Here is a 27,223-nt window from a genome sequence, read left to right on the forward strand (position 1 = left end):
ATTGTGATCGAGCTGGACTTCAGTGATGCTCCTGATGTGAATACAGAACAATATTGGGTGATATTATGTGGAAAGTTCTTAATTTGAAGCATTTTCTTGCAGAAGGTGCAGCGGGCTTCACATCTGTCGTTTTCAAAAAGCTTCAACCAAACACTAAAAGCCCTGTTCTTGAGCCAGGTCTCGTAGAACCTGCACTTATCCATATTAGACGAAAGCAACGTTAAGGGAAACATTGTTTCTTATTACCTTTAAGCGCTATTTTTTTCAGACTTTGTGCAACATACAACTGTAGTTAAATTATATTTGAGAGAAGGCAGACATCTCCGTGGCCGATAACTCCAAAACTCACACCAAAATATTGTAGATGTGGATTAATTCACACAACATGCTGGAGAAAAAATAATGTATTTCTGATTTTTTTGGGTGAATTATCCCTTTAACAAGGCAATGAAGCATAGCATTGTTAGACGGACATGGTTAGTCCGCCAAAACCTTTTTTGCATGATTCTTTTGCATATATTTCTTTTGCATATTTCCTAAAAGCAGCACATCAAAAATATGACTAAAATGACAACACTACGTTTGTTAAAGGTACGCCCTTTGTCTATTGGCTCAATCCTTTGGAGAAAGAAAATGAAATACTAGTAAGCTACTGCCATGACACAAGTCTTTTGCTTTTGCTAGAATAATTACCTAAAGGTGCTAAAGCAGTGGAAACTTAGGTGAGAGAAATATTGCATAATTGCTATCAGTCTGCAGAGGTTTGTTGTCTCAGAGCTGTCATGCTCCTCCTGCCTCGCCTTGAGTTTTTGGCGCATGCTCAGTAGTCGTCTCCCCGGCTCACTACCTCCTTGCAGGTGGGCCTGAGTAGGATGGTGTGCTCGTACTGGGCGGTGTAGCTGCCCTTGATGTCGCAGAGAGGTGGGTACGGGTCTATGATGCCAAGGTCGCACAGATTCTTCAACGCCATCAGGTACTTGCTCTCGCCCAGGCGGTCCAGCCAGCGGCGGCAGAATGCCAAGGTCCCAAAGTTCTCATTGATCACATTCAGCAGATGTTTAGCCCTTGGAAGTCTGAAGCACAGAGTCAACAAAGAGTCAACAGTGAGACAAACTGGAGACGGACTCTGTGGGTGTAAACGAACATGAAGATATCATTCTCTATTCACACTTTCTTTTAAACATGAGAACCAAATCAACCTATAAATAATTTGCAGCAATACCTTATTGCAACCACTTCATCTTCTATAGTCTGAAAGCTTTAAAATCATGGAAAAGAAACCTAAACCTCATCCAGATAATCTAGCTACATTAATTGTTAGATAGTTAGTTAGCTAGCAATTTAACTTAAGATGTGACTTGTGGTTTTTCAGGTCCCCCAGCAACATATTTTAACCATCTTCAATATTTGGCTTTCTTTTCATCACAGATGAGCCTTGCACATGGCATATCAGGAAACAGTAAAGAGGAAAGTTAACATGTCTGAAATGAAACCCTAGATTTGCAAATTTCAGATGCAAACTTTATTCAGCACTGTAGTGCTTGATTCTGTAATGATGGACATTCTGGGAGACGCTCTCAGACCCTCTTGTCTCGCAGAGTTTGAAGCGTATCTGCAGTCATACAAGGATAACACTAATTTTATTGTCTCTGTCTGAAGTACTTTAAAGTACTTTATGTGCTCTAAACACTTAACATCTTCTTAGACTATACATAAAGACAAAAATAAGCAATGGAGGGTATATGGCTAGAAAACAAACAAATAGAGCATTGATAATAACAGACATCAGTGCACCATTCACAGTAAGTCCAAAAGTGACAAATCATGCTGTTGTAGGTGACTTGGCTATTTTACAAGGTACAAGATTCATTTATTTATTTTACAACACTGGGTTGTATAACGAGATGCTAGTTGTATACAACCTTTATGCTGTTCATAAAAGAAAAATTATATACCTGAACAAATAAGTCATAAAAATAAACTTTTTTATTGTGGAGTGCAATAAGAGACTTGGGATGCTGTTACAGCCTGAGGAAAGGCACAATGAAGAAACAGCATGTACAAATCTTGCAAGAGTTTCGCTAATCTCGTAAATCTAGGGTTCCCTTCCATCACAGAGGTTCCTCCGGGTACAAAGTTTGCTCAGTTGTTAGAGGAACACAGAGTGAAAAGAAGTGGGTCTTAGGAAAGGTGTGTTTATATCTGTAACTCATGCATCAGCCCAGGGATTATAACTATATAACTGTAACTTTATCTGGTACAATACATGTGTTGTTTGTTGAATTGAAATGAATAACTAAATATTTTCAACACAGGGATGAGATGAAAACAGCAGATCTGACCTTATTGGTACGTGTCCAACATTGAAGTTTTTCATGTAATGTGAGCACTCCATGTCATCGTGGACTGCACCTCTTCCTGTGCTGCCAAATGTCTCAATGGCGTAAGCTTCACCTTCCTGAGAGCCAAAAAAAAAAAAAAAAAGATAAAAACACTTTATTTGGTTGTTGATGTAAAATGTACAATTTCAATGACAAAGTCACAGGATCAGACTGTATCTGTGCACCTGTCCTGCAGGGCTGAGTGGGTGTGATGTTACTGAAAGGACAAAAACACTCCAGGGGGACTGAGAGAGTAAATTTAACAAAAACCTCTGGATGCCAGTGGCTGACATATTCACGTGCAGTCTATTAAGGACAGTGCTGTCCTTTCTGCGAGTTGATTGGCTGGGTTTCATTGGCGTTTTGTGTCTCTATCAGCGCGGTGGCTGTTGTTGGAGTCCCTGTGGTATTAGCTGATAACACTGCGACACCCTCCCTCGCTGCACCGATAATCAGTCAAAGTGCTAGCAGCCCCGTGGCACGCCCAGCTGCCACTCCAGCCGTGCACTCTGATGATCACAAAAGAGGGTAATGGCCTTGTTACACCAACACACTTCAGCTAAAAATAAAGCACATAAAGCTGCCACATCAGCAGCAGCCCTCCCCCCCCCCCCCCCCCCCCCTCCTGGAACCATCAGGTAAAAAGCCTGACGCAGCAACTTGCCAATTAAAACGCTCAGTTCTGTCCAAGTACATGCATGTGCTGCAGCTGTACAAGCGTGTGTGGGGCAGGCGTGGATCTCTGCGTCAGTCTTGGGAAATGTAAGATAGTGCAAAGCCGTGTTTCTCCTTGGTGAAGCGGCGGCCTGTTAATGAACTTCTGGACGCCCACGACTCAGAGATCCTGCGGTGAAATGAGGGGCTGGAGTTTGAACACGTGTTGCCACTCGATGCGGCTGGTAATTCCATTAAAGGTGTAATTAAAGTGCTGACGAGGGTGACTAAGAAGCTGTTAGAGCGGTGAATTGGAACACTTCTCCACACCCTGTCGTAACCCTAACCAGCCACATGTTCTTCCAATTACACTTAAGAATTAAAAAGGGTTTATTTATACGCAAGGTCAAGCAGCTAATAAAGGTTTAATTTCAGATGCTCCAGTGAAAAAAAAAAAGAGGCTGCGGTGTTGTTTCGTGCTCCAGAATCTGGTCGCATCCACATTTGGCTCAGATGAAGTGATATTCGAAGCTGCACAAACCTCCATCCTCGTGGCCTCTCCGCCTTTAACAATAGGGACTGTCTTCCCTGAGTGTATCCTGTACGGTCCAATGGAGTGGCCATTGAGGTTCCTGATTGGCTTCACTGTGGAGAGAAAACACCACACAGAGGCTTAACAGACAGGAAGCAACACATGAAGAAAAGATGATCAACGACCTCACGTTACCTTGATATGTTTTCCCATCGATCTCCACCTCGTAAGACTCCATGACCTCCTGAATGGTCTCGCCGACGTCGCACAGGCGCACATCAATCCCTGCAAACTGGGACAGAGGGGTGTTTACTCTCGCATCAGTACACAGCATCACTCGTCACACACAGACAGTCTGGACAGTAAAAGAATATTTGGCAGCGGGTAGAGTACTGAAAATCTATACTCAAATAAAAGTACAATAACTCCCATAAAGAATGACTCAAGTAAAAGGAAATTTTAGGGTGCTGCAATCCTGAAAGTAACTTAAACACTGAATTTGGTACATTAACTGCTTACTAAAGCACACCAATTAAAAAAAACAACAACAAACCACTGGCTATAAGATAAACTGATGTCAATTTCAGTTGCACCATTAATCTAAATATTACTGAAATCACAATATGGCACGAAAGCTGCAATTTTTCGATAAGAGAAAAAGTGTGACAACAAAGCATTGTAATAAAGTATTTTAGTGCTGCAGAGATGCACTGGCTTACAAATTAAATTAAATTGTGATGCAAAAATGTTCATTCACACCAACCGGTAATCATATCACAGTCACAATATCTGTCATAATCATCAAAATATAATGTCAATAACAGGTTACAAAGGACAAATGAACATATCTGACGTTAGCTGGCTGACTGCTTTTTAACCTGCAGACTAGATGCAACAAAGGTATAAATGGCAAAAGTAAAAAGAAGATTTCAGACTCAAAAATCTACTTGAGTAAAGAGTAAGAGGCACAGTCAAAAAAAGAAACATGAAAAGTACTTAGTACATGTAGTTCCTTTACTTGTTTCGTCCCTGAGGCGCAAATAAGGAACAAATCAGGAACTAACTGCTCATCAATAAACAGTAGTTTCTGAAAAACTCTCAATATTTTATGATAGTTTCCTTAACAGGTAGCTACTATGTTAATTAAACCTAATTAAGTGTTTGCATTTCATTGTTTATTGCAACTTCCTGTGCTCCTGATTATTTGAGTCTCGATACACTTTAGATATTAATCATATGAAGTGTATATTGTACCTCTTACACTTGCTTTTTATGCCCAATATTGTATAAAGTACATGCTCAAATCCTGTATAAATATTTTAGGTTTTTAAGGTTTTGTATCAGTTCTAGGGAATCTGCAAACTTGCAAATTTGCCTTTGACAGCTACCTTCTGTTTTTAGAGCCGTTAGCTATTAGTATGCATCTGCTCTTGTGCTGACCTTTGATATTTTTTGGTTTTGCAGTTTTTCTCATCTTAATCATTACATCCTCATTATGTACACATTAGTAACTATTTATGTGTCACATCAAGTCACATTTAGCCACCAAGTGTCCAACATTACAGCTGGACAGAACTAATTTCTCAATAACTGCATTGTTTGTGAGGATTTAATTGTAATAAATTGCAATCTGGATGTGAATATTAATGTGATCTGATTATGTTGATTCGTGCTGCTTGATGAATAGTCATGATTTCTTAACAAGAAGTGCATGCATGAGCATGACATTAGGGGTAAAAGCTGTTTACCTTGATGCCGGTGTTAGTTGCATCTCTCACAGCCTCCAGCAGCCTGTCAAACTTTGGATTGAAAGTGACGGTGAAGGCACAATCTATGATTCGTCCTGAAAGACCAAAACATTTACGTTATGCATAACAGTTTCTGTGAGGTGATCATTTTGCAGAAATCCTCGGCATGTGTTAATCTAAAAAAAGAAGTGGAAGTTAATTAAGTCGTGAGAGCAGTTTATTTCTGGCAGTAAGAATTATAATGCAATCATCATTTTACCGTGTCGTAATAAATGCCAAGTGTGAAATGGCACAGCATTACTCCAAAAGCACTTAAAAAGTTATTAGTGAGCTCTTACCGTTGATGTGCGTTCCAAAGTCAATTTTGCAGACGTCGTCGTAGCGCAGCACGGTGGGGTCTCCTGCGTTGGGGGTGTAGTGGGCAGCACAGTGGTTGATGGAGCAGCCGGTGGGGAAGGCTAGGCCGGCCTTTAGCCCGTTTTCTTTGATGAGCCTCCGGGAGCAGTCCTCCAGCTTCTCACTGCCAGAGAGAGTGCAGCACAAAGGGACAAAGGATGACAGGAACAATGAGACCGTTGTCAGGACAGATAATGCATCCCGAAGCATCCTGCTCTCTCTAAACATTTTTAAAACAGGCTGGGTCAAAGGAGTGCTGAAATCATATGAGTAGCCAAGATTTAAGTCCATTAAAGGGATCTCAAGGACAATTTTTCAGTGTCTGTCTCACCAGATGTCAATCATGGTCATCCCTGGTTTGATCCAGCTCCTGACATACGAGCGGACCTGCCGATGTGCCTCGGCCGCCTGCCTGAAATCACTCCACATCTCCTCGTTGGCCCTGTCCAGCGCCCGCTTCTCTTCGCTGGTGGTCCGCCACGCTGCACTGCGCCTGGCGGGAGGCAGACAGGCACGCCGCAGAGAGGAGGCACTCATTAGTTTCTCATTATACACATATTGGTAATGAGGATACGACGCTGGTGTGAAACTCTGCACAGTTGAAAGTGGTGTAGAGCTGCAACGATCAATGGATTTATCAATCAAAAGAATGGATCGCCAACTATTTTGATTAGGAATTAAATGTTTAAGTCATTTTTCAAGCAAAAATGTCAAACACCTGCTGGTTCCAGCTTCTTAACTGTAAGGATTTGCTGCTTTTCTTTGTCAATTATGATAAATGAAGAGTCTTTGGGTTTTGGACCCTTCATTCAACAAAAGAAGCAATTTGAAGACATTTTTATGCTGACATGATGGCTAAAATTTCTTTAAACTGGCACAAATGTCCACTTGGATCCAAGGATGAACTGCTTAGATTTTGGTGGTCAAAGGTCATAGGTCACTGTAAGCTAAAAAAAACAACAACAAGGTTTTGGCCATAATTCAAGAATGCATGTGCTAATTTCACAAAAAAGTCACACAAATGTCTAATAGGATACTTGCAAAGCTGGAGAGCAACTAAATGTAATTGTAATCTCTCACACTTACTGAGAAAAAAGTACGTATCCGTATAAAGATCTGCACTCCATTGAGTGTCGTTTTCTAACTGATTGGTTGATCAAAAGAAAATTAGAAGCCAATCATTTTGTTAATTTATTACTGTCATGTTTTCAAGCAAACATGCCACACATTTGCTGGTTCCAGCTTCTTAAATTTGAGTATTTTCTGCTTTTCTTTGTCATTTATGATAGTAAATAAAGAGTCTTTGAGATTTGGACTGTCAGTTGGACAAAAGAAAAAAAAAAGTTGGGATCTGCTTGAGGTTTCTCCCTGCTAGAAGTTTTTCCTCACCACAGTTGCCTAGTGCTTCCTCTTAGCCACAGCTATTGGGTCTCTATATCCTAAAGAATATAATGAAATATATGTGAAGACTGAATGATTAATTGTGAAAATAATCAACAGATTAATCCCTGATGAAAATAATCGTTACTTGCAACCCTACTTGATACTTTTCAACTGAGGCCAAGTCTTGAGAAAATTGATTTATTTGCTCCTGAAGAGGAAATTAAACCGCACACACCAAACGCTGCACCTCATTATGTTCTCCGATGTGAATAAAGAGCAGAGCAGAGAGACCCAAATAAAAAACTAGGCATGCCACACAGTTTAAGACTACTGCTGAGTGTGAGGGACGATGTGGAGGTCACACACCCGTCTTTCGATGGTGGATATTCGCACTCCTCTCCCTTTGGAAAGTCTCCGCTGGGATAAAGCTCACAAATAGGGACTGAGGGAGGGTCAGTCTGTCCCTTCACTGTGGCCCAGATAGAGAGAAGGAGAAGCAGAGGTAAAAAGAAAACACAAGTTATCCTCCCCACGTTCACGACATTCATATTTTACCTTAAGAACACAGTGCAGTTCCTGACTTACAGATCTAATTAAGTAAGACACCCTTGAGTAAAAGAAACCCACTGAATTATATTGCTAGAAAAATCTGAGACAATATAAAAGCACTTTCAGTATAATATAATGGGTTATATTGCACTGTATTTCAGCGCAACACCGGCATTGTGTGTTTATGTTGTCATTAATTTTGTCCCGTCCGCTTGACATGTAAGGTCCTGTCGCATTTTGTCCTACAACTCCGGCGTCAGTGCTGCATTATGTAACTCTCATCACACTAATTAACCAAGTCAAACAGCTTCTGTGCACCTGTTGTATTTACCCAATGATTCAAAGTGATTCTGATGTAGCCGATTCGGGATGTAGATCTCTGCCGAGGTGCACAGAGACGATGCTATCTGTACCTGTTCAATCAACATAATTATCTGTCTCTGTATCTGTATCCGGCTAGGTGAAAGTGGTGTTCATACTAGAGCTGCAAAAACAATAGCTGATTAATTGATTAGTCACTAGAAAGAAAATTAATTTGCAACTATTCTGATAATTGCTAAATTATTTCAGTCATTTTTCAAGCAAAAAATGTCAAGCATTTTCTGGTTCCACCTTCTTAAATGTGATTTGCTGATTGTCTTTGTTATTTATGACACTAAATGAAGTCTTTAGGTTTTGGACTGTTCTCATCTGTATCTGTATCTGTTCAATCAACAAAATAATCCGTCTCTATATCAGTATTCAGAGAGAAGACCAAACATGCTTGCGGTCTATACCGGCAGTCACATTAAATTGGGTTTTATTTTTAAACCTCACATTCATTGGCAATGCATTTGTTGTGCCTACAGCATCAAAATGAATTAATTATGGCATATAATTAATTATGAAATATATTTTCCCATCCTCATACAGTACTTTTCATCTCTCTTTAGTTTTAGCTAAACTAAGCCTGTGCTTAAAATCCTTCACTTCTCACTCTATGGTGAGTTTGTCGTTTTGCAGTTCTCTCTGAATTATTATACCCCATACAGGGAACTCAGAGAATCCAATAACACATTGTGAAAAGTAGATGGTCACTAACCGAGCTCTCTACACCACCATGTATCGCGCTGAAAGAAAAGCGACAGCGATGACGTAATCAACAGAGCAGTGAGTGGTGTCCGAAAGTCTTTTTTTCTGCTCTTTATAGTGAGCTCACTATCCTCTGCATAGAAATCCCTAGATAGTGAGTAGGGAGAAGTGAATGAGTGTATGATTTTGGACAGGTTTTATGAACTTTCTGAAGCCCACGACTACCACCCCTTTAACTGAGGGATATTGAGAGATCAGAGACTTAAAAAATAAGATTTACAAGTGTATAAAAGTAAAATATCCTTTAGTTGAAGGTAAGAATCTTTTGCATTCTTTTTCTGCATTAAGTCAGTGATTGATTAGGGTAGATGTGACCCTTTTTAACTATGCCAGGTCACCCCTGTAGCTCAGTTGGTAGACTGTGCTGCCCATGTACTGAAGCTATCAGTCCTCTGCAGCGGCACTAGTTCAGTTCCAGCCTGCAGCTCTGTGCCGCGTGTTGTCCCCTCTCACTGACCCCTTTACCGTCATGTCTTCAGCCGTCTCTATATAATAGAGATGATCTTTTACAAAAAAAAACCCTAAGCCGAGGTTATCGTGGAGTTCACTTTTTCTGAATAATAAAGTTACTTCAGGTAGAAGAAATATCTGTTTCTATTGCATTATTTGAGCTTTCCTGAAGATCACATTCAGATCCCTTTCTTACACTTCTATCTAATCTGTCTTTAAATACTGATGCGCTTCTGTGGCAATAAATATTCTGTCACTGTGATGTGTTTCAATTTAAAGTCTGAATTGAGTAAATGTAAATCTAAAGGTAGAATCAGTGGGATTTGTTTAGTAAATGCACCAGAAAGACGACTGTTCTGTCTCATTCTCTAGGTGTCACAGTTTGGGTTAGTAAAGCATCCTGACCACAGCAAAAAAAAAAATAGAAATAAGGCAGGGTCTTTGCAGATACAGCCACAACCATACACTTCTAGTGAGTCATAAGTGATGATTTAAAATGATTATATTTATATGAGTCTATACTTTGTTTTGTTGTAATAGAAAATATTGCATATTATGCCTTTAATTCAAACAGACACAGAGATGTGTTTGCTGCACTGAGAAAAAAAAAATTCTTACATCCTTTCTTCTTTTTCTTTTTCTTCTTCTTTTTTCCAGCTGAGTTCTCGCCCTCATCCCCATCTGTTGAAAGCATCATTAGTTTCAATACAGTTTTGTAAAGTGAGAAATATCGACAGGAGGCTCGGGCACGAGTCCCAGTGTGCTACTGAAAATCAGATATCACATTGCAGATATGACCAGCTGAATTTCAGCGCGCACTTTCAGGGGACTTAAAACTTCAACACAATCCCCCACTGCAGATGATGGTGGTGATGATGATGATGATGGTAGTGGTGGTGGTGAGGAGTTACCTTCTTCTCCGTCCTCCTCCCTGTCTTTATCCTCCAGTGTTTGCTGCTCCAACTGTTTTGTCACATCACCAACACCTCCGGCTTCTCCATCCCCCTCAGCCTCATTTGTCCCTGCTGCAAAGTCACACATCCCCGTGCATGCATGTGCATGTGCAGGTGAACACGCACGTGGACACACACACACAGACATGCATGCACACAAGCACACACACGCACAAACACAGAGGGAGTGAGTGAGTAAATTATTTGTGCTTCAGAGTCATCTCAAGAAAGTGCATCCACTACAACTTGGCAGGGTCTGTGCATAAATTCTTTCTATACCTCTGGAGTCAATACCTCAAGGGCATATGTACCATGCAGCATTATGACATTTAGCCCTTCAAACACACAGCTGTGTGGACCACTCTTCACTTATGGCAGGTCAAATAACTCAAATTTTATTTTCCCACATTATGAACCAGAAATGCTGCAATTATCATCTCGCTCTTTTTGCATAAGAGTGCATCTTACTGCACTAAAACTGTGGTTACTTCTATTACATAATTTCATGCAGCTTAGGGGGGGGGGGGGATTTATAGGATAGAGAACATATTTAATCTGGAGTAAAATTACATTTTATTGCACACATATCTTCAAATGACAGCTTTCATTCAGTTTTAATGTGAATTTTCTCAGAGATTTTCCAGATGAGCGCCCTCCTCAGCTCCAGTTGTTGGGACATCTGGACAGGAATATCCTCTGACAGGTTGAAAAGTCTCCTGTCCCGCATATCTGACGCTCCTGCTCCACATCGAGTGGGCACCAGAGGAGACAATTTTGCGCTATTTTTCCCTCCACGAGCCCCTGACCGCAAAGTGATGCCTCTTACCTGCCGCGGAGGTCTTATTCCTCTTCTTCTTTCTTCTCTTCTTCTTCACTGATTCCGAGGCGTCCGCGTCCTCTTTTTCCTCGTTCAAGTCGTCCCCGTTGAGAAGTTGAGGCTCCACTTCGTGCTGTAGCTGTGGCTCCGCCATGATCAGCGACTGAGAGATGAAGTGACGCATAAGCTGCTGGGAGCCTCCAGTGGTCAGAGCAGAAAAGTGTGCAGCTGCTGGAGGAGGAAGCTGAGCCAATAATGAGCTATTAGACCATCTCTGTGCAACAACTTGACCCGAGCCGGGGAGAGGAAGACGATCCTGCTCTGCAAAAAACTTTAATTTACCCGCAGAAAAAAAAACACATTCTGGGACAAAGTGTAACACAATCCCGCAGTGTGCAAAATGCTTTGCTTATGTGACCATCATGTCCTCATACATGCCCTGTAAAAGCTGCACCGCGCGCCACAATCATCACTTTCTCTGAACATCCCAGTCGCTGCAGAGTTTCAGGTTACCTGTGTGTCTGTGCGCACCTGTGACTGCTGCGGCTCCTCTGTGAGACCCGTGTGTCACTTCTCCGCTCGACACCTTATCTGTTATTGTGAGTAATGTTTTGTTGTTTGTATTCTCACAGATAGCGTTTCAATTTGATGCCGGAGTCGATCATTAATGGTGCGCAACACGAGTATATCTGGAGACGTTTTGTATCCAGGCAACAAGCCCGGCAGCAGCACGCTGGCAGAAGTGAAGGTGGATTTTAAACCACTACAGTTTGGTTTTGTTGGTGTTTTGTTGCAGGGACGTGTCCTGCGTGGCGAATTTTCAGAGCAAAGTCGATTCGTTTCAAGGAAATAATGACTTCTTCTTCTGCGCTGACAGACTTCAGGACTGGGCCTTTGTATTTCTTTGACCAGGTGGGCTAATGATTCATTACGCTGACTGTGGTTTAAAGGAACAGAAAGACATTAACTTTGTAATTTACCTCTCTGCAGCCAAGAAGGCGGAACAGAATTAAAGGGACACGAAGCCACATTTTGTATTTGGCAAATGAAGCAGCCCGGTTAGAAGAAACAGCACAGAGGTAATATAATTAAATTCACTTACAAATTGTTTCACTTTTTTTACACCGTAAAACTGAATGTTCAGTTTAATCAGCTGTAATAAGAAATGGAAACTGACTTAAAAATTCCATCCTTTTCTGTTTTCTAAACTTTTTCATTAATATGAACTTTACTGAACATAGAATAATGGGTTTTTATACTCGATATTATTTAATTCTGTTAACTGAAAATATTTAAGTTACCTTAACCAATTACTTTTATTTAACTGTAATCAAAGAGTATGTATGTATGTAACACTCCAAATATTTAAGCTCTGATAACCTCCAGCTTTTAGTTAATGAACTCTAAAGAACTGATTGCCTCATTTTTTTGAGTTCTGCTAATTAATTTAGGTTTTTCAGTGAGAGGAGCAATTAGTAGTGAGAGTACATGAATTGTCATGTGTTCATACATGTATTAATGCATAAAAGAGCATGAATTAATTCATGTTGTACCTCATGAACAATCAGGAAGAATGAACAGAGGCCTATCTCATGCATGACTTCATGGGTGTTCAACAGGAGGTCAGTGACCCCTAGGGGGTCCTTTGAGTGACTGCAGGTGGGGGGCAGATTATTATTTGATTAAGATACTCAGTAAAATGAATCCAACATATCATTAACAAAAACAAATTGGCCTATTTGTTAAACAATCAAACAAACCCCATGCAGTCATGTGATTCAGTTTAGGGTTCACAACGTTGGGTATCTTGAGGCCCATTTCAGTCAGACAGCTCACGTTTTGGAAGGTTTATTTCAGCAGCAGGATGTAGTTAGAGTTTGGCGTCTAGGTGAATGATGAGCAAATTCCTGAGCCCCCTCTCGGAGCCTGCAGGTGGATGCAGGGGTGGTGGTGGGGCTAAAAGAGGAGGCAGCAACACAGCAATGCCCCTGGCAGGCAGAGGGAGAGATGGGAGGTTTTAGAGGTTTAAATAGACTGCCAGATTGGAAGGGTGTGTTCGATATGTACTATGACAGAAAAGGAGAACAAATAAAGTGGGCTGTGCCATTATGAGTCCCAACTTAATATTCAAGGTCATATTTCTTAACCACACACTTTGGAGCTTTTAGAGAGACGACGCCACAGCTCCCTTCCTTCCCTCTGAACAAAACTGAAGCCAAAATATCCTGGATAGGAGCACTGTGCTGGAACCACACTCTCGAGTTCATGCTCATACAGCTGGCTGACTCAATCACGAGCAGAGCTCAGCTGTTTATCATCCACTTTTTATAGCATCAAATAAGTAATTAAAACTAAATTTATCAGGGAAATGAACACTTGAGCAAACATCAGTGTGATAAGAACGACCTTACGTGACTGAATCATCTTTGGGAAAAATTTATTTAGTTTGTACTTTGATGTTTATTTTGGCTCATGTCCCATCTGCTAACACGGAGGAGGCAGGATATATGACCTATACTGCAGCCAGCCACCAGGGGGCGATCAATCTCCCCTACTTAAGGAACAACCAGGAATGTACAAGGATTAACAGAACCTCATGCATGAGGTTAAACCTTGTACGTTCCTGATAGTACCACATGAATTAATTCAGGCTTTTTCATGCTTGAAGTCATGTATGGATTAATTATAATTCATCTACCCTTACCATAAAAAATCACCCATTTTTGTTTCCTGTGTCTAATAAAGTCTTTAATTTTTCTCACTGTAGTGGAGAGAATGACATCAAAGAAGGTAAAGGGGATGAGCTCACCCAGAGGCTGTCAGGTGAAACATGTGCGGACGGTAAACCTGATACCTCTCCACCTCCACTGAACATAAAGGACCATGACCCGGTGAAGGCGTACAAGCGAGCGGCCCCTCAGTTATTAAATGACTTGGCTTGCCTGCTTTCACAACACAAGTGGACTGAGAGGGGCTGTATTCCCCACGGGATTGTAAATATTCTGAATTACTCCTGGCAGGATCTGACCGCAGGGGTCGTGCACTTGGAAAGTCCTGAACAGGCCAACAAACGAGGAGAGTCCAAAGGCTCCTTGAAGTTTCTGGACGACGCTCAGTCCTGTCAGGCGTCCGCCAACGACAAGAGGGAGGCCAGAGAGAGAAACTCATGTGCTGTGGAGAGCGTTGGTGCCTCAGCGAGAAAACTGCAAGTTAGCTCAAATCCGCGTCTGAAAAAACGCAAACAAAATTACAGCAGAGGTAAATGAAGCTTCTGGGGAGGCCCTCAGAATCACCACAAATGTTCAGGATGTTCAAAATGACATGAAACCTGTAGGTTCACTTGACACAAATAATCATCCCTTGTGAGACTGACATATTTTTCATGTGAAGTTAACAAGTTTTCATTATTTGGTTCATTTGACTAAAAATTATAAAGCAAATAAGTCTAATTGCTTTACTTTGTCATGTTCAGCTTGGTTCAACTTAATATCTTAAACTTAGTGAACATGTTTTCTCAGGGTTAGTCAGATTGACTCAGTTGATTTTTACAAAACTGAAATAAGACTTTAAACTGATTACTCAACCTAAATTCAGTTAACTGGCATTATCAAGTTGAACCAGATTAAAATTATTAACTGTGCACATCAAAAGTTTTGTGTACAAACCTGTTTACAAGAATCTTTTTAAGTTGAGTGAGCAAATTGGCATTTACAGTCGCTTTGACTGACTAATTTTGTCACTAAATCAGAAAGAAAAAATTACTTAGTGGGCTATCTCATAACCTGGACCAGTTGAGCGTTTGATTTTAATCAACAAATGACAACAACAAATGTTGTCATCTACATCTATTTTGTTATTTTATTGGTAGGAAAGGGCTTACATGGCTGATCCCATACGGTCTGCAGTACATCTGGATCAAAATCAACATATTAATTTATTAACAACTGAAGTCTTAATGGGTATAAGTAAATAAGTCATTAATAAAGAGCATGCGTCTTTCACTTTAAAAGTCCTCAGATCTGCAGATAAAGATTTTAGTAAGTCAATAATAAAAGATTCTTCCACTGCAATAATCCATCAAGTTGTAAATGTTAACAATGACAAAGCAAATTATGTTAGTATTAATACGTCAGCCAAAGGGCTTGTTTTTTTACAACCTGGCAACCCAAAAACAGGTACCTTATTATTTATAAATTAAGCCCCGGGCTAAAAATCCATAAAAGATGTATTTTTTATGATGCTAGTTTTATCTGGGTACAAATATGTGAAACTGAAAATAATGAAGGATGAACAGAGCTTTCACATTATACCATTTTAACGTATATGTCATTGTTAGTGTAGGTAAGAGAAAATAATAAGAGATACTGTAAAGGGGAGAACCTGTAAAGTAATTTCTTGTGACCTTTTAAGACTGAACTTGAGGACAGCTTTGGTTGCAGGCTTGTGGAAGTGAGAGGATTAGTTTACCAGGTAGGACATGTCAGCTGGTGGCTGGGCACAGATGTACTGCTGTCTGTTAATCAGTTACACCGCTATTGAGTTACATCAAGTTCCCTGATGTCACTGGTAGAGACGTATATATGGCCAGTTTTGTCTCCATATAGATTCAGTTAAAAGGTGAACGTATTGACTGATACTCTCACTCCCCAACAGCTCACAACTCCACGACCGTCAGTTTGTCCATCTCGTCCAGCAGCTGTAAACATCCAGGTAAGACACGGAGCTGTAGCGTTGTGTAAGTGATGACGGCCACTGTGTCTGTGGTCGACCGTCTCACTGCTGCATGTGATTGGTGCGCAGGTTGGATCGTCCAGCCGCAGCAGCCCTCCTGTGATGAGCCTCAGTGGATCAGTCTGTGTCAGTGGGTGGTGGAGCAACTCCAGACGGCGAGAAATCCTGAGTGTGTTGTTGACTTTTTCCTGCTGAATTTATTCGAAAGCAAATGTGTGTCAAATGAGGGGTTACACTCCAAAATGTCTTAAATCTGATGACCAGATTTTTGTCAGCAACTTTTTGTCAAAACAGCAACTAAAAACAGCTCCTGGCTACCTGAACTCCTTTATTTAGGTCTATGCTCTTTCCCACAATGCTCTGCCAATTAAAGGCGCCTGATTGATCCACCACAACAGGGCTCTAAGTCGCTAGCAAGACTCTTTGCATTTACAGTTCCCCATGGTGGAACAAGTTACCTAACTCTGTTTGATCTGCAGAGTCCCTCTCAGTCTTAAAGAAAAAACTGACAGCAGCATTTAGTTCCAGGAAGTAGCATGCAAATTCCTAGGCTTGATTCATTTGACTTAATTAATCTCTCTGTTTTGAGGAATTTAGTTTTTTGGTATACATGAGAAGTACAGTACAGTAGTGTAGCATAGATACCCAGGCCTAAAAATCTGGTTCTCCAGATGAAAGAAAACATCAACAAATGTCACATAATTACAATGAAAATGATCATCCCCACTAATTGTATTGCATTTTACAACTGCAATTTCAGTTAAAATAATTCAAATAATTGCAATATGACTTTTTACCATATTGCATAGCCCTAAAAAAACAACCCTAAAATGTTGCTTATACCATATCAAATACTTTTTCCCCCTAAATTGAAGCTTTATTTCCACTGAACATCCTACATATTAAACACATATACTTGTATAACCGATACCGTGGAGTTTGCTCATAAAAATTATCTGTTGTATTTCAAATCTTTATTTGATATTAGACTGATAAAATTTTAGTCGATTGATCAAATTCCCAATGACCAATCCTTACTGAATTTTACATTTGGTCATCGGTCATTAAAAACTGTGTTTCATTTTGCAGTGTAACCCCAAAACTCCAGTTGTGTAGCTTGTGAGGTCAGTTATTTAAGCATAAAAAAATACTTTATCCTCCCACAGAAAACTGCAACAGGAACAGGAGCTGAACAAGCCCCTCATACTCCGTCACTATGGTGACGCAAAGGCTAAACTGAATGTCAGGAGAACGAAGACAAAGTCCCAACCTGTGACTCTCATCAATGGGCTGCCTCAGATACCAGAAGTGAAGCAGCAGGATTCAGCACAGCATAAACTTCACTACAGGATCAACGATGGCTCCTCGTTCATATAGTATCCTTCTTTTTTCATGTTTATTCATAACTATTTTAATTCTAGTGGTTGTCCAGGAAGCAGAGGCATATGGGAAATGTGTCAGTGCAGCTGACCTGTTGACCTTTGACCCTGCCCTCTCAGCTACCCGTCTGGGTGTGTGGCGGTGTGCCAGAGCCACTCAGGTCTCCCCTGCGGAGGCTTCTACACCAACGTGTTCAGTGACAGCAAGCGTCCCGTTATCCTGGCGACTATCACGGCGTCTTTGCATGGGGCTGTTAACCACCCCCTGAGGTGAGTTCGGGGCTAATGAGGATGTCTGAATAAATTAAAGGATCACTCCACTGATTTTACACATGATGTTCAGTTTACTCAGTCTGTGAGATGCAGAGTTTCCTCTGTGGCTCTGGAGGGAGCTTTCCAAAATTTGATAAAATAAGACAGGGGATTGTGGGAAATGTAGGATCCTGTGTTGTTGCAGCTTTCACAAATTTAGGTACACAAATTCATGATATCTCTGCCTCTGCTGCTTTGATTGGGACCATTTAAACAAACAAGCGTGAATCTGTGAAGCTGCAGCAAACTAGTGTGACGTATGTAGGTGCGGGAATCCATGTGCGCATGCACTCACACACACAACCATGCACGTGACCTCTGTGGCTAAAGTATAGGAAGTGGGACTAACTCATATGAGTGAAAAGGGAAGTCTCTGCCAAGTCCAGTGACGTCTCCCGCAAGGCCCTATGACAAACGGTTCATGAGATATGAAAAGGCGCATGACTGAAGTGAAGGCTAACTTTAACCAATGAAAAAGGAACTCTGGTGAATCCAGTGTTTATGATAAAGGGCTCATGAGTTTGGCATGTAACAGGAATCAGTTTAGAAGTCATTCGCCTTTTTGTTATAGGCTTCTCCCCCTGCTGCCAACTGGCATGAACAGTTAATCAGCTGTCCATGAAAAACATTAGGATTGTTTGAGAAGAACTGTGCCTCGCCTGGAAAGTAGACGAGATCAGGCAGCTGCAGCAGGAGGTGGAGATAAAAAGCAGCAGTTAAATTGTAATTGTAATTCAGTAATTGTACTTGAGAACAAAATTTCAGTACTGTGTGTCCACCACTGCAAATAACTGGGGTACCTCTTTTTGACTGACTGCCTTTAAACCGTCTGTCTATGTTCATATATGTGCGGCAGCTTTAATGATGTGTAAAACATCGTTATTCTTCATCTGTTCCTCCAGCTCTGTCGTTACAGCCGTGTGGGACCAGGTCGGTGGATTCATTTGTGACCATCATGGGAACGTAACAAAGGAGTGGAGCTGGCAGTCAGGACGAACGCCGAGGGAGAAGATCGTTATACAGGTGCAGCACAGTGCAAGAATATAACTTTATATGCCTATAAAATGTTATGTCCACTTTCTTTATGCAATAAACAAACAGTCGCAAAGTGACAGAAGTTTCTCTCTGCAAAATCAAATCTTTTCCTCCTGTCTTTTAACTTCATTTCACAGTGTATCAGTGTCTAAACTCTTATGCGTCAGCTCAGCAGCATGTTGCACAGAGAACAGGCCAGAGGTAATCTCCAGACGAGAAATATATTCAGTGACAAGGCTCGTCAGAGAGCGACTAAGAACCCGGACTGAGCCTGTCATGTGAGATAATTGTGAGATGTACATATGGGAAATGTCACATTTAGGGGAAACAAAGCAGGGCATGTGAGGTATGACGCATGACCCACTGATGAACGAACACTAACTGTCTCTGACAGGGCTGAGAGAGGTTTTATAACAGGTCTATATACCGTGCAGATTAGATGGCCATGGATGAATTCACTACAGTTTATGAGCGCTCACAAGACTGATAGCTCGATAGATGGATAGACTGATAGATAGATTGTTTCCCTGTTAAAGAAACGTGTGAATGTGTTTTTTTCGTCTCCTACAGTTGTCAGATCTGATCTCTGTGACGCTCCTCAGTGGTACTTCTGCCACGCTCAGCTTCAGGTGTAACAACGAAAGCGTTCAACTTCCTCTTTCTGCCCTGTCTGACATTAACCGATCAAAAGAAACGGTAAGATTGAAGATTAAGAAGTAGATGACAATAAAAAGTATTAGATTATGATTAACAATTCTAATTATAATGTTTATTCTGCACCGACAGCCATGTTTGCGGACTGAAGGGAAGTTGACCTCTGATGCTGCTCAAGACCTCCTGCTGACGAGGAATACAAAATCCCCTGCTGTGGTTCTTGAGAGCAGGAGAAACCTGACGCCTGTAACACCTGTAAGAGACTTTTTATCACCGTGTCACAGTGACTCAGTGAAGGCAAACTGGTCAAAACAATCTAAAATAGGCTGGGTTGCACCAACTAGGATTAACTTTTTCAAAAGTTAATATATTTACAAGATCCCTACAACACCTGATTTAAAAAAAAAAAAAAAAAAAGCATCTCCATATTGATTAAACTCCCAAACTCTTTAAAGTTTTTATTTTATTTTATTTTATTTAATCTTCCAATATTTGGCCATATTGCTCTATTAATTCAGCCAACAAAATTTTCTCAAAGAAGAAATTAAAGCATCTCTGTTGGGCCGTTATGAGGATGCAAACTAGGCTAACTAACTAGGAAACACTGTAAATTTCTGTTAACCTTTTAGCTAGCCAGCAAACAATGTAACGTTCTGGGTTTTTTTTGACATGATGCAACAATGTAACATTTTGTAAGTGTATGTAACAATTAGTTTCTAACAAATCTCTGCTTAATTTTAAATCTGCATTTATTCATTTTAAACCTATTCTTCCTAAACTCTAAATAAATTAATTTTTGTTGGTACAACTTGCTCTCAAAGTTCTGAAGATGCCTTTACTGTATAAAACTGCTTGCTAAATGCATTACGTTGTTCCATATCATGTAATCTACCATGCGGGTAATGCTGTATGGCAGGTGTCTGTGTGCCCGCAGGAGGTCCTCCAGATGGTCAGAGATGTGGAGAGGCTGGAGGAGCCGTCAGCACAGTGGAGAAGAGGAGGGCCTGCTGGCAGGGAGCTGAGGAGGCTCCAGCAGAGAGTCCGAAACACCCTGGAAGACTGGCTGGATTATTATCGTGTGGCCATCGGTACCTACCTGTGAACACTGGCATGTGTAATGTGTGCTCAGACGGCAACCAGTGGGTGTGATGTGCTGTACATTATGAGTTATTAAAGTATGAGCATAAAAGTAACACTGACCCGTTAAGGTTGTTTAGAGTGTTTCAATGAAGCAAAAAGTTACAGTATCACCTCATCTTGCAAACTCAACATTATTGAATAGTTCCATGAGGATCTTGTTCACGGTCACTCGTGTCACTCGTTGTCTGTGTGCATTTCTGAGCGACCTCTTCCTCTCCTTCAGGGATCGAGTGTCCTGACATGGAGCGGATGCCAGATGCCCCACTGAGGACCAGGCTGAGGAGGGAGGTACAGTCAGCCGCTCTGCCCTCTCTGAACCCACCTGAGTGGGCCGATGCTAAACCCGACCGGCCTGAGGGGGGCAGAAAGGAGCTCCAGGAGCTGCGCGGACGTCTGTCAGCGTCAGCTGAAACACCTCTGGAGTCCTACGTCAAGCTGCCCAGGTGCACACTTTACACCAGTGCACAGGACCAGAACGTTTGACTAAAGTCCAGTAGGCCCCTCCAACAACTTCACATGTTAGAATATTAGAATTATTAATCATGCGAGCTACACGGCCAGTGAAAAGAGTTGTATACTGTCTTTTAAGACTATTATGGAGCTTTAACATGAAAATTACCCGTGCAATGTCAGCCAGGTTGACTTGGTGATTTGAACTATAACTTGCATAAATAACAGTATCTTTGCAAACTGTAGGGTTGAAAAGTTTAAGTGAATAAATTAATTAATAAAAATCTATCTATCTATCTATCTATCTATCTATCTATCTATCTATCTATCTATCTATCTATCTATCTATCTATCTATCTATCTATCTATCTATCAATAGAGGCAGGTGATTGATTTTGTAGTAGAAACACACTGCTTATTGATCAGTTTCAAGTGTTTGAACTCTGCTACACTTTCAACAGATGTTTGCTGCATTATGTAAGCCCTAGAACAGTAAAGGGCTGTTTCACTGTTTTGACCTTCATGTTTCCAGAAAATCAAAAAAGCGAACAAAGGAGGAGCCCAGTGTCACACAGATTGGACCCCTTCAGATTCATGGAAACATCAAACCCGAGTACGACCCTCTTGCATTACTGACAGACGTGTAGAAAATGAAATTTACTGTAGTTTTATAAGTGCTACTGTATATTTACTCTGACAGCTTCACTATCGTCTCCTCCCTGCCAGGTCCGTGATTATTCCAAACAGTCCAACAGATTTGCAGCCCTGTGCTGTCACCCGCTGTCCAGCCCCGCCGTCGTTCAGCTCCTCCGCCCCCCTCGCAGCTTGCCCTGCTCTGCTGAGAGCTGCCCTGCTGGGGGAGGGGGGACGGAGGCGGTGCTGCTGCAGCGCCACGCTGATGCCAGCGGTGACGGACCTGGAGTATGATGCCTTCGTTACAGGCCAGCCCCCACACAGTCAACAGATCCTGGTGGTGTGTGTCAACACACGCACAGTGGCGCCCGGCCAGGACGAGCTGGAGCAGCTTTACAGGAGGAGGAACAAACACAGAACCACGCCGTGTTCTCAGGTGTGAGTGCTGCAGAGAAAATAACAGAAACACAACAATCATAAAACGACAATTTTGTCATCTGTTACATTCATCATCACAGTCTGTAATTCACAGTGTGTGCATCAATCTTTGTTGTATTGCAGTAGTTAAAGGGATAGTTCAGATTTTTTAAAAAGTTATCCAGTCAGTATTAACTACAGTAGATGAAGAAGTAGCAGAAGTACCCATGTAGAAAGCTGAGCAATGTACTGTCGTGGACAGGGTCAGCAACAAAATGCACTTGAGCCACTAATTTTGAGTATATGATATGTTTGGATCAGTGAGGTTCTCTGACTGTTTTGGATAGAGCTGAACGATGGCTCAGTCTCATCGTTTGCCATCCTCTGATGGAATCATAACATGGTGATAAGAAGATTTTTTATTTGTTTATGTTCTTAACATCATGACACATACTTATGCTGTTTGGATTGATAACGATAGGCAACTTTTACTCAGCAGTAAAGTGAGCTATGGTAGGAATATTATCTGATTGTTTCGGTTTTGTTTGCTCCGAGCATTTTCAAGTGGTTCAATGAGATGAACATAAAATGAGATGCAGGGTGGGTAATACACTGATTATTGACAAGTATTCCATACAACCCCAGTCAGGGCTGTAGCCATGATTTTAGAAATACTGAGATCCTGAGTCCAGATCCACTATCCGACAGGAAAATTGAACCAAAAACCATAAATCAAGTCTCACTTCTTTTCAATTCTCTTGCCATTTGGATTTTTAAAAACTCAGATTTTATTTTTTTTAACTACTTTCTATACATTTTTTTTTTTGCCAACATGTATCTGCCCTGCAAAAGCAATGCATTTTTAGATAATCCAGTGGGTTTTTCAGTTGATTATTCAGACACTTTTCTCAACCCATCGATAATCATGGTGGACAGTGACTCTGCACATGCTAGGAATAAAAAAGAAATAAACGGTCTATTTACTGGGCCCAAATTAGCCTGTAAAATGTCCATCCCAGGTTCCTAAAAAACAAAAAATCCTGGAACTACAGAGGACATGACCTCAGTGTCTTCAGTGGTAGCTACAGCCCTGACCCCACTTCAGATAATCCGAACTGTCCCTTTAAATTAACTACAGTAGTTTACATCATCAGCAAGAACACGAAATGTGCAGAAATTCTTCTTGATGCTGATTCACATTCTACAAAGTCAACACAGTTTTGCATAGACCATAAAACAAAGGGTCAGAGACAGACTGCAGTCAGCAGCCTATTGTACAGTGTGTATTTGTTCAGTAACAGGTTTTTGTTTTAATTCAGTGCCAGATGGATTCATTTCGCCTGGTGAGGTACGAGATGTCGACAGGGAGGCCCGGCTGTGGAGTGGAGAACACCTTGCTGCAGCAGAGACACGACGCTGCTCCCGGGATGGTCCTGGTCAGTAAACCCACTGCAGGCTCGGCCAAAGGCTGCAGGCTCTGCTCAGCGCAGGTTTTCGCTGCTCCCACTGGGTGGCAGCAGCAGCGCTCGCCTGAAGCACAGAGGTGATAATGGCACGAGGGGGATGGGGTGAGGACGACCGTGGTGAGGTGCTGTCCTCTCCAAGACACCCAGACATTTATTATAAAAGTACTGTAGTCTGACAAGCAGTGAGGGATGACACTTCTTAATTAGAAAAGGGAGCTCTAATTTTTAGCCCAGAGTCACTGATCTTTGCTGTGAGATGAAAAGTCTCTCAGTCAGACCATAAATCAAACAGAAATTACTTGAATCATAATGACATGAAACAGTGTTTGCACTCGAATACTTTAAGCCAAGAGGTCCAGAAACCCAGAAAAAAGCAGCTGCTATGATGGACAGGATAATGCCGTCACACACCGAAGGTTCCTGTATTGTGAAATCTAAAAATAACCCTGTGACTGATATGACACACGCAACGTGGTTGTGAGAACCAGTTCTCTGTAATCTACGTAAAAATACACTGACTAATTAGTTTTAAATATCACACTTTATTATTTAAAGCCACACAAAATACAATAAATCATAGTACCACTTACATACCACAGCACAGGTTTGGCTGGTAATGGTTACATTATACTACCCAGTACAAGTTATTGAGTTTTAAGAATTTTAAATATTTATATATTGATTTTTTTTTTAATACATTTACAGTGTTGACTGGCTCTAATGTATTGATGTAATTTATGTAAATTAACGCCATTACATTCATGTGGACCCCAGGAGGAATAGAAAATTGCTGTAGCATCAGCTAATAGGATCCTTCAAATAAAAAAACCCAAAAAAAAAATAAACAGATATAGTTGGATAAACACAAAACAATCATATGTGTTAATGACTTGAATGTGACAAAAATCATAGCTGAGATACAAAAAATAAAATACAATACAATTCAAATAAATAATAACAAATGAGTTGCAATACAAACACATGGAGAAGAAATTACAGTATTACAACACCATTTTTTTAACTGCAAAATGAGAGAAGTACAAAGCAATGTGGTTTTAGCTCCACTTCCTACAGGACTTTACGCTGTTTCCAAGGTTCATTATTACCTAGAAGGCAGGCCAACACAATTTATGTGAATTATTAACAACAAAACACCCTCTGCCCTCAGCGGTCCTTCGAGTGGGACCAAACCCCATTCAGAAACCAGGTGTTTTATGACAGGTTCATATTTTATAACAGTAAAAACTTTAGTTACACCATCACCAAGACTCCTTAATGATTTACCTCGATCTGAAGACACAATCAGCACGCATGTCGTTTACTCAGTAACATCAGTGACTAACCTGTGACGAAGCCACAGACATACATGACAAGTATTATGACAGGAAAGTGACGAATGTGATTTGTACCACTGAGCAGGATAGATACTGTAGAGGGGACATAAACAAAACTTTAAAAAAGCTTTTATGTGTGAATAATTTAAGAAGTGCAGTCAGCCTCTATTAAATATATACTTTCAGTAACATAATTTATTTCACATTAATGCCATCGTATATAAAGTCTTTAATCCGCAGCTTAGAGCCGTATTTATTTAAGCAACATAAGTCATCTCGCTAAAAGAGATGCAAAGCTATCATAATTTTTACATGGCGACTAAGATGTATATCCTCTGGAGCGGCTCCAGACACTGCAGCAGGAGGTTCCAAAACATCTGCAAGGTTTTAAATATTGATCGCCACAAACTGTTACCAAAGATGTTTTCGCACATGTAACGTAAACTCTCCTTGTTATCGTGGCAGATGTACCTCAGAGGGACGCTGCTGTTTGTGGGCTACAGCTGCTCAGTCAGAGACCTTCAGAAGCAAATCTGCAGAACCAGGGGAGACTACAGATTAGGTCTGAGCCTCCCTCCGGACTACAAGTTCAGGTACTACTGCGCCACGTTCACCATGTGAATATCATTTACTGTAATACAGTGATAGACCTTATTCACAGCAGCCGTTCTGACATGAAACAGTGGGACAAACAGGTGTTTCCAGTGATACTCATTAAAGTTCTTCTATATTCAGGTCAAACAGAGACTTGTGTGCATGTTGGCTCACTGCTACATGAAGTAGAACAGGACGCCTGTGTTAAATTAATATGTCTGCTGTGAAAAAGGTCTTTTCACTCTCATTACTGCTCATCACATTGTGTGATTCAGTGTGAGTGTAAATGTAACTTCAAAAGCATCAATGATCATCATGAAAGTTGTAACCACAAACAAACTAAATAAAGAAGTTTTTAAAGCACAGGCTGATTGCTTTAGTAACGCACAAAATTGATTCTGTTAATAGTTTTCTGTCTTGTCCCAGCAGTGGTGCAGTGAAAACCCCCGCAGCCACAGATGCGCACAACTTGCAAGATGCAACATTAAAAGGAGGAGATGACACAACACTGTGTGCTTCAGTGGAAAAGGAAACGGCCACTGAGAGGTGACTGACTTATTCTTATCTCAAAAATCACAAAAAAAACCCTCCAAGGCACCTCTTTTTTTTTTTAAACAATTAAAATAACTTTCATGTCACAGCAGGTCACACTGGGCCTTAAAGTGTTCAGAGTTTGTCACACCACAGAAAGTTGTGTTGTTAACCACTCAGTCAGTGATGATCAAATGATTAAAACAATTGTTAAATATATAAAATTAAAACAAAACATTGATATGCAGTCTAGCAGCTTTACTGGACATGTACAGACGTGTTTGAGCCACCAGAGCCGGAGGACGGTGACAGGATGGTACTTTCTTTTGTTTCGTGTCTGATTGTTGGAACTTGGGGTGAGGTGAACTGCTGGGCTGATTTGGACTGAGAGAGTCGCTGACGTACGTTTGTAACTGATCGTCAGGGAGGGTGAGGGGAGGCGTGTGTTGGTTCGTGGGGCTCATATAGTGTTAGTGGACCGTAGCTCTGGCATGTCACCCAGCCATTTTTCAGGTCCGCCCAAAACATTGTGAACATGGAAGTTGAGAACAACAGTTTACTGATCTAACCTCAGAATAGTTGGAGTTTTTTTTGTGATTTTTGAGCACACATGTATCCCCGTCCAAGAAGTGCTCCAACCCAGTAGTAACTCCCTATGTTCTCATGTCTTAACCACCTTTGATTTTTACCCTGCCTTTGTTAAAGATATGTGACTGAATGACCTGTCTCTAATGTCTAATGTCTCTCCTGAACAGAAGAAACAATCATGTTCCTGATGTATCGCATCGTCTGCAGAGAGACTTTTGTATCGAACCAAAAAAACCTTCAGTCCTTCCTGTTGTTGCTGTTATCACACACTGACTCCAGCTGCTCCACTGACGGCATCATATCTGCATCTGTGCACTTGTAATCTTTTAAAAAAAAGTAAAGTAAAGTAATAAATCTTATTCTCCAGATGTAAGAAAATATGTTTGTTTGCTATAGACCCCAAAATGTCACAGTATGATGATTTTATATCAGTGAAAATGAGTGAAAATTATTATAATTGCAATATGATTTTTTATTTTATTTTTTATTTTATTTTATTTTTACTGTTTTGTGCAGCAGGGATGTGCGCAGACATTTTGAGGGGATCAAGGTTTCAAGCAAAGAACAGGCACTAATCCCACCCACAAATTCTTGCACCCTGATGCTGCAGAACTATTCATAATTTTAAAAAAAACACTATAATGTGCCATGTTCAATCACTTTATATCTCTCTAAAAAAACAAAACACAACACAGATTCCCAGTGTGGACCAGAACCTGGACAGTTTTTTTTTTTGTTTTTTTTTGAAAAGAATTTGACAGGAAGATGTATACACTTATTTAATTCCACCCCTTCTCCACTATTTCATTATTTACAAAAAATATTAACATTAATATTAATATTAATTCTCCATCTACTTCTGCGTACTACAAAGGTAACTCAGTCATTTACAGCAACTATTATGACTGAAAAAGGCCGTAGAGGCATCAAGATTAAAGATTTATCATAATAGATAATCTGATGTT

At 40.8% G+C, this 27,223-nt stretch overlaps 2 protein-coding genes across 2 annotated transcripts; one reads left to right on the top strand and one right to left on the bottom strand.

Annotated features, from left to right (window-relative positions):
- Positions 1-361: 361 nt before the first annotated feature.
- LOC146316887 (methionine aminopeptidase 2-like) lies at positions 362-11,193 on the bottom strand. The gene is made up of 11 exons (XM_084734081.1): positions 11,004-11,193; positions 10,136-10,249; positions 9,843-9,905; positions 7,461-7,563; positions 6,043-6,204; positions 5,654-5,835; positions 5,316-5,410; positions 3,763-3,859; positions 3,577-3,680; positions 2,343-2,458; positions 362-1,073 (listed from the first exon to the last, which is right to left on the bottom strand). The coding sequence occupies exons 1-11, from the start codon at positions 11,176-11,178 to the stop codon at positions 821-823; spliced, it is 1,464 nt and encodes a 487-aa protein (XP_084590207.1). The 5' UTR covers positions 11,179-11,193; the 3' UTR covers positions 362-820.
- Positions 11,194-11,228: 35 nt separating this feature from the next.
- LOC146316888 (uncharacterized protein C3orf20-like) lies at positions 11,229-26,584 on the top strand. The gene is made up of 19 exons (XM_084734083.1): positions 11,229-11,593; positions 11,791-11,906; positions 11,985-12,073; positions 13,762-14,252; positions 15,648-15,704; positions 15,795-15,894; positions 16,892-17,101; positions 17,225-17,374; positions 18,319-18,439; positions 19,022-19,147; positions 19,238-19,360; positions 20,022-20,193; positions 20,469-20,688; positions 21,228-21,308; positions 21,422-21,764; positions 23,065-23,181; positions 25,011-25,138; positions 25,569-25,685; positions 26,426-26,584. Exons 2-19 carry the CDS (start codon positions 11,847-11,849, stop codon positions 26,529-26,531), a joined length of 2,811 nt encoding a protein of 936 aa, XP_084590209.1. The 5' UTR covers positions 11,229-11,593; positions 11,791-11,846; the 3' UTR covers positions 26,532-26,584.
- The last annotated feature ends 639 nt before the right edge of the window (positions 26,585-27,223 follow it).

The sequence above is a fragment of the Lutjanus erythropterus genome, chromosome 13, assembly GCF_056507025.1.
Source record: "Lutjanus erythropterus isolate fLutEry1 chromosome 13, fLutEry1.hap2, whole genome shotgun sequence".
Lineage (NCBI taxonomy): Eukaryota > Metazoa > Chordata > Actinopteri > Lutjaniformes > Lutjanidae > Lutjanus > Lutjanus erythropterus.

Bases quoted from the DNA above. Each gene is read 5' to 3' on its own strand.
- LOC146316888 (XM_084734083.1), top strand. From the start codon at position 11,847: ATGACTTCTTCTTCTGCGCTGACAGACTTCAGGACTGGGCCTTTGTAT. The intron at 17,102-17,224 runs GTATCCTTCTTT...CTGCCCTCTCAG, and splicing joins GATGGCTCCTCGTTCATATA to CTACCCGTCTGGGTGTGTGG. The intron at 25,139-25,568 runs GTACTACTGCGC...TTGTCCCAGCAG, and splicing joins CCTCCGGACTACAAGTTCAG to TGGTGCAGTGAAAACCCCCG.
- LOC146316887 (XM_084734081.1), bottom strand. From the start codon at position 11,178: ATGCGTCACTTCATCTCTCAGTCGCTGATCATGGCGGAGCCACAGCTA. The intron at 5,411-5,653 runs GTAAGAGCTCAC...TTGGTCTTTCAG, and splicing joins CTTTGGAACGCACATCAACG to GACGAATCATAGATTGTGCC. The intron at 2,459-3,576 runs GTTTGTGCAGCT...TTTGGCTCTCAG, and splicing joins GAGAGGCCACGAGGATGGAG to GAAGGTGAAGCTTACGCCAT.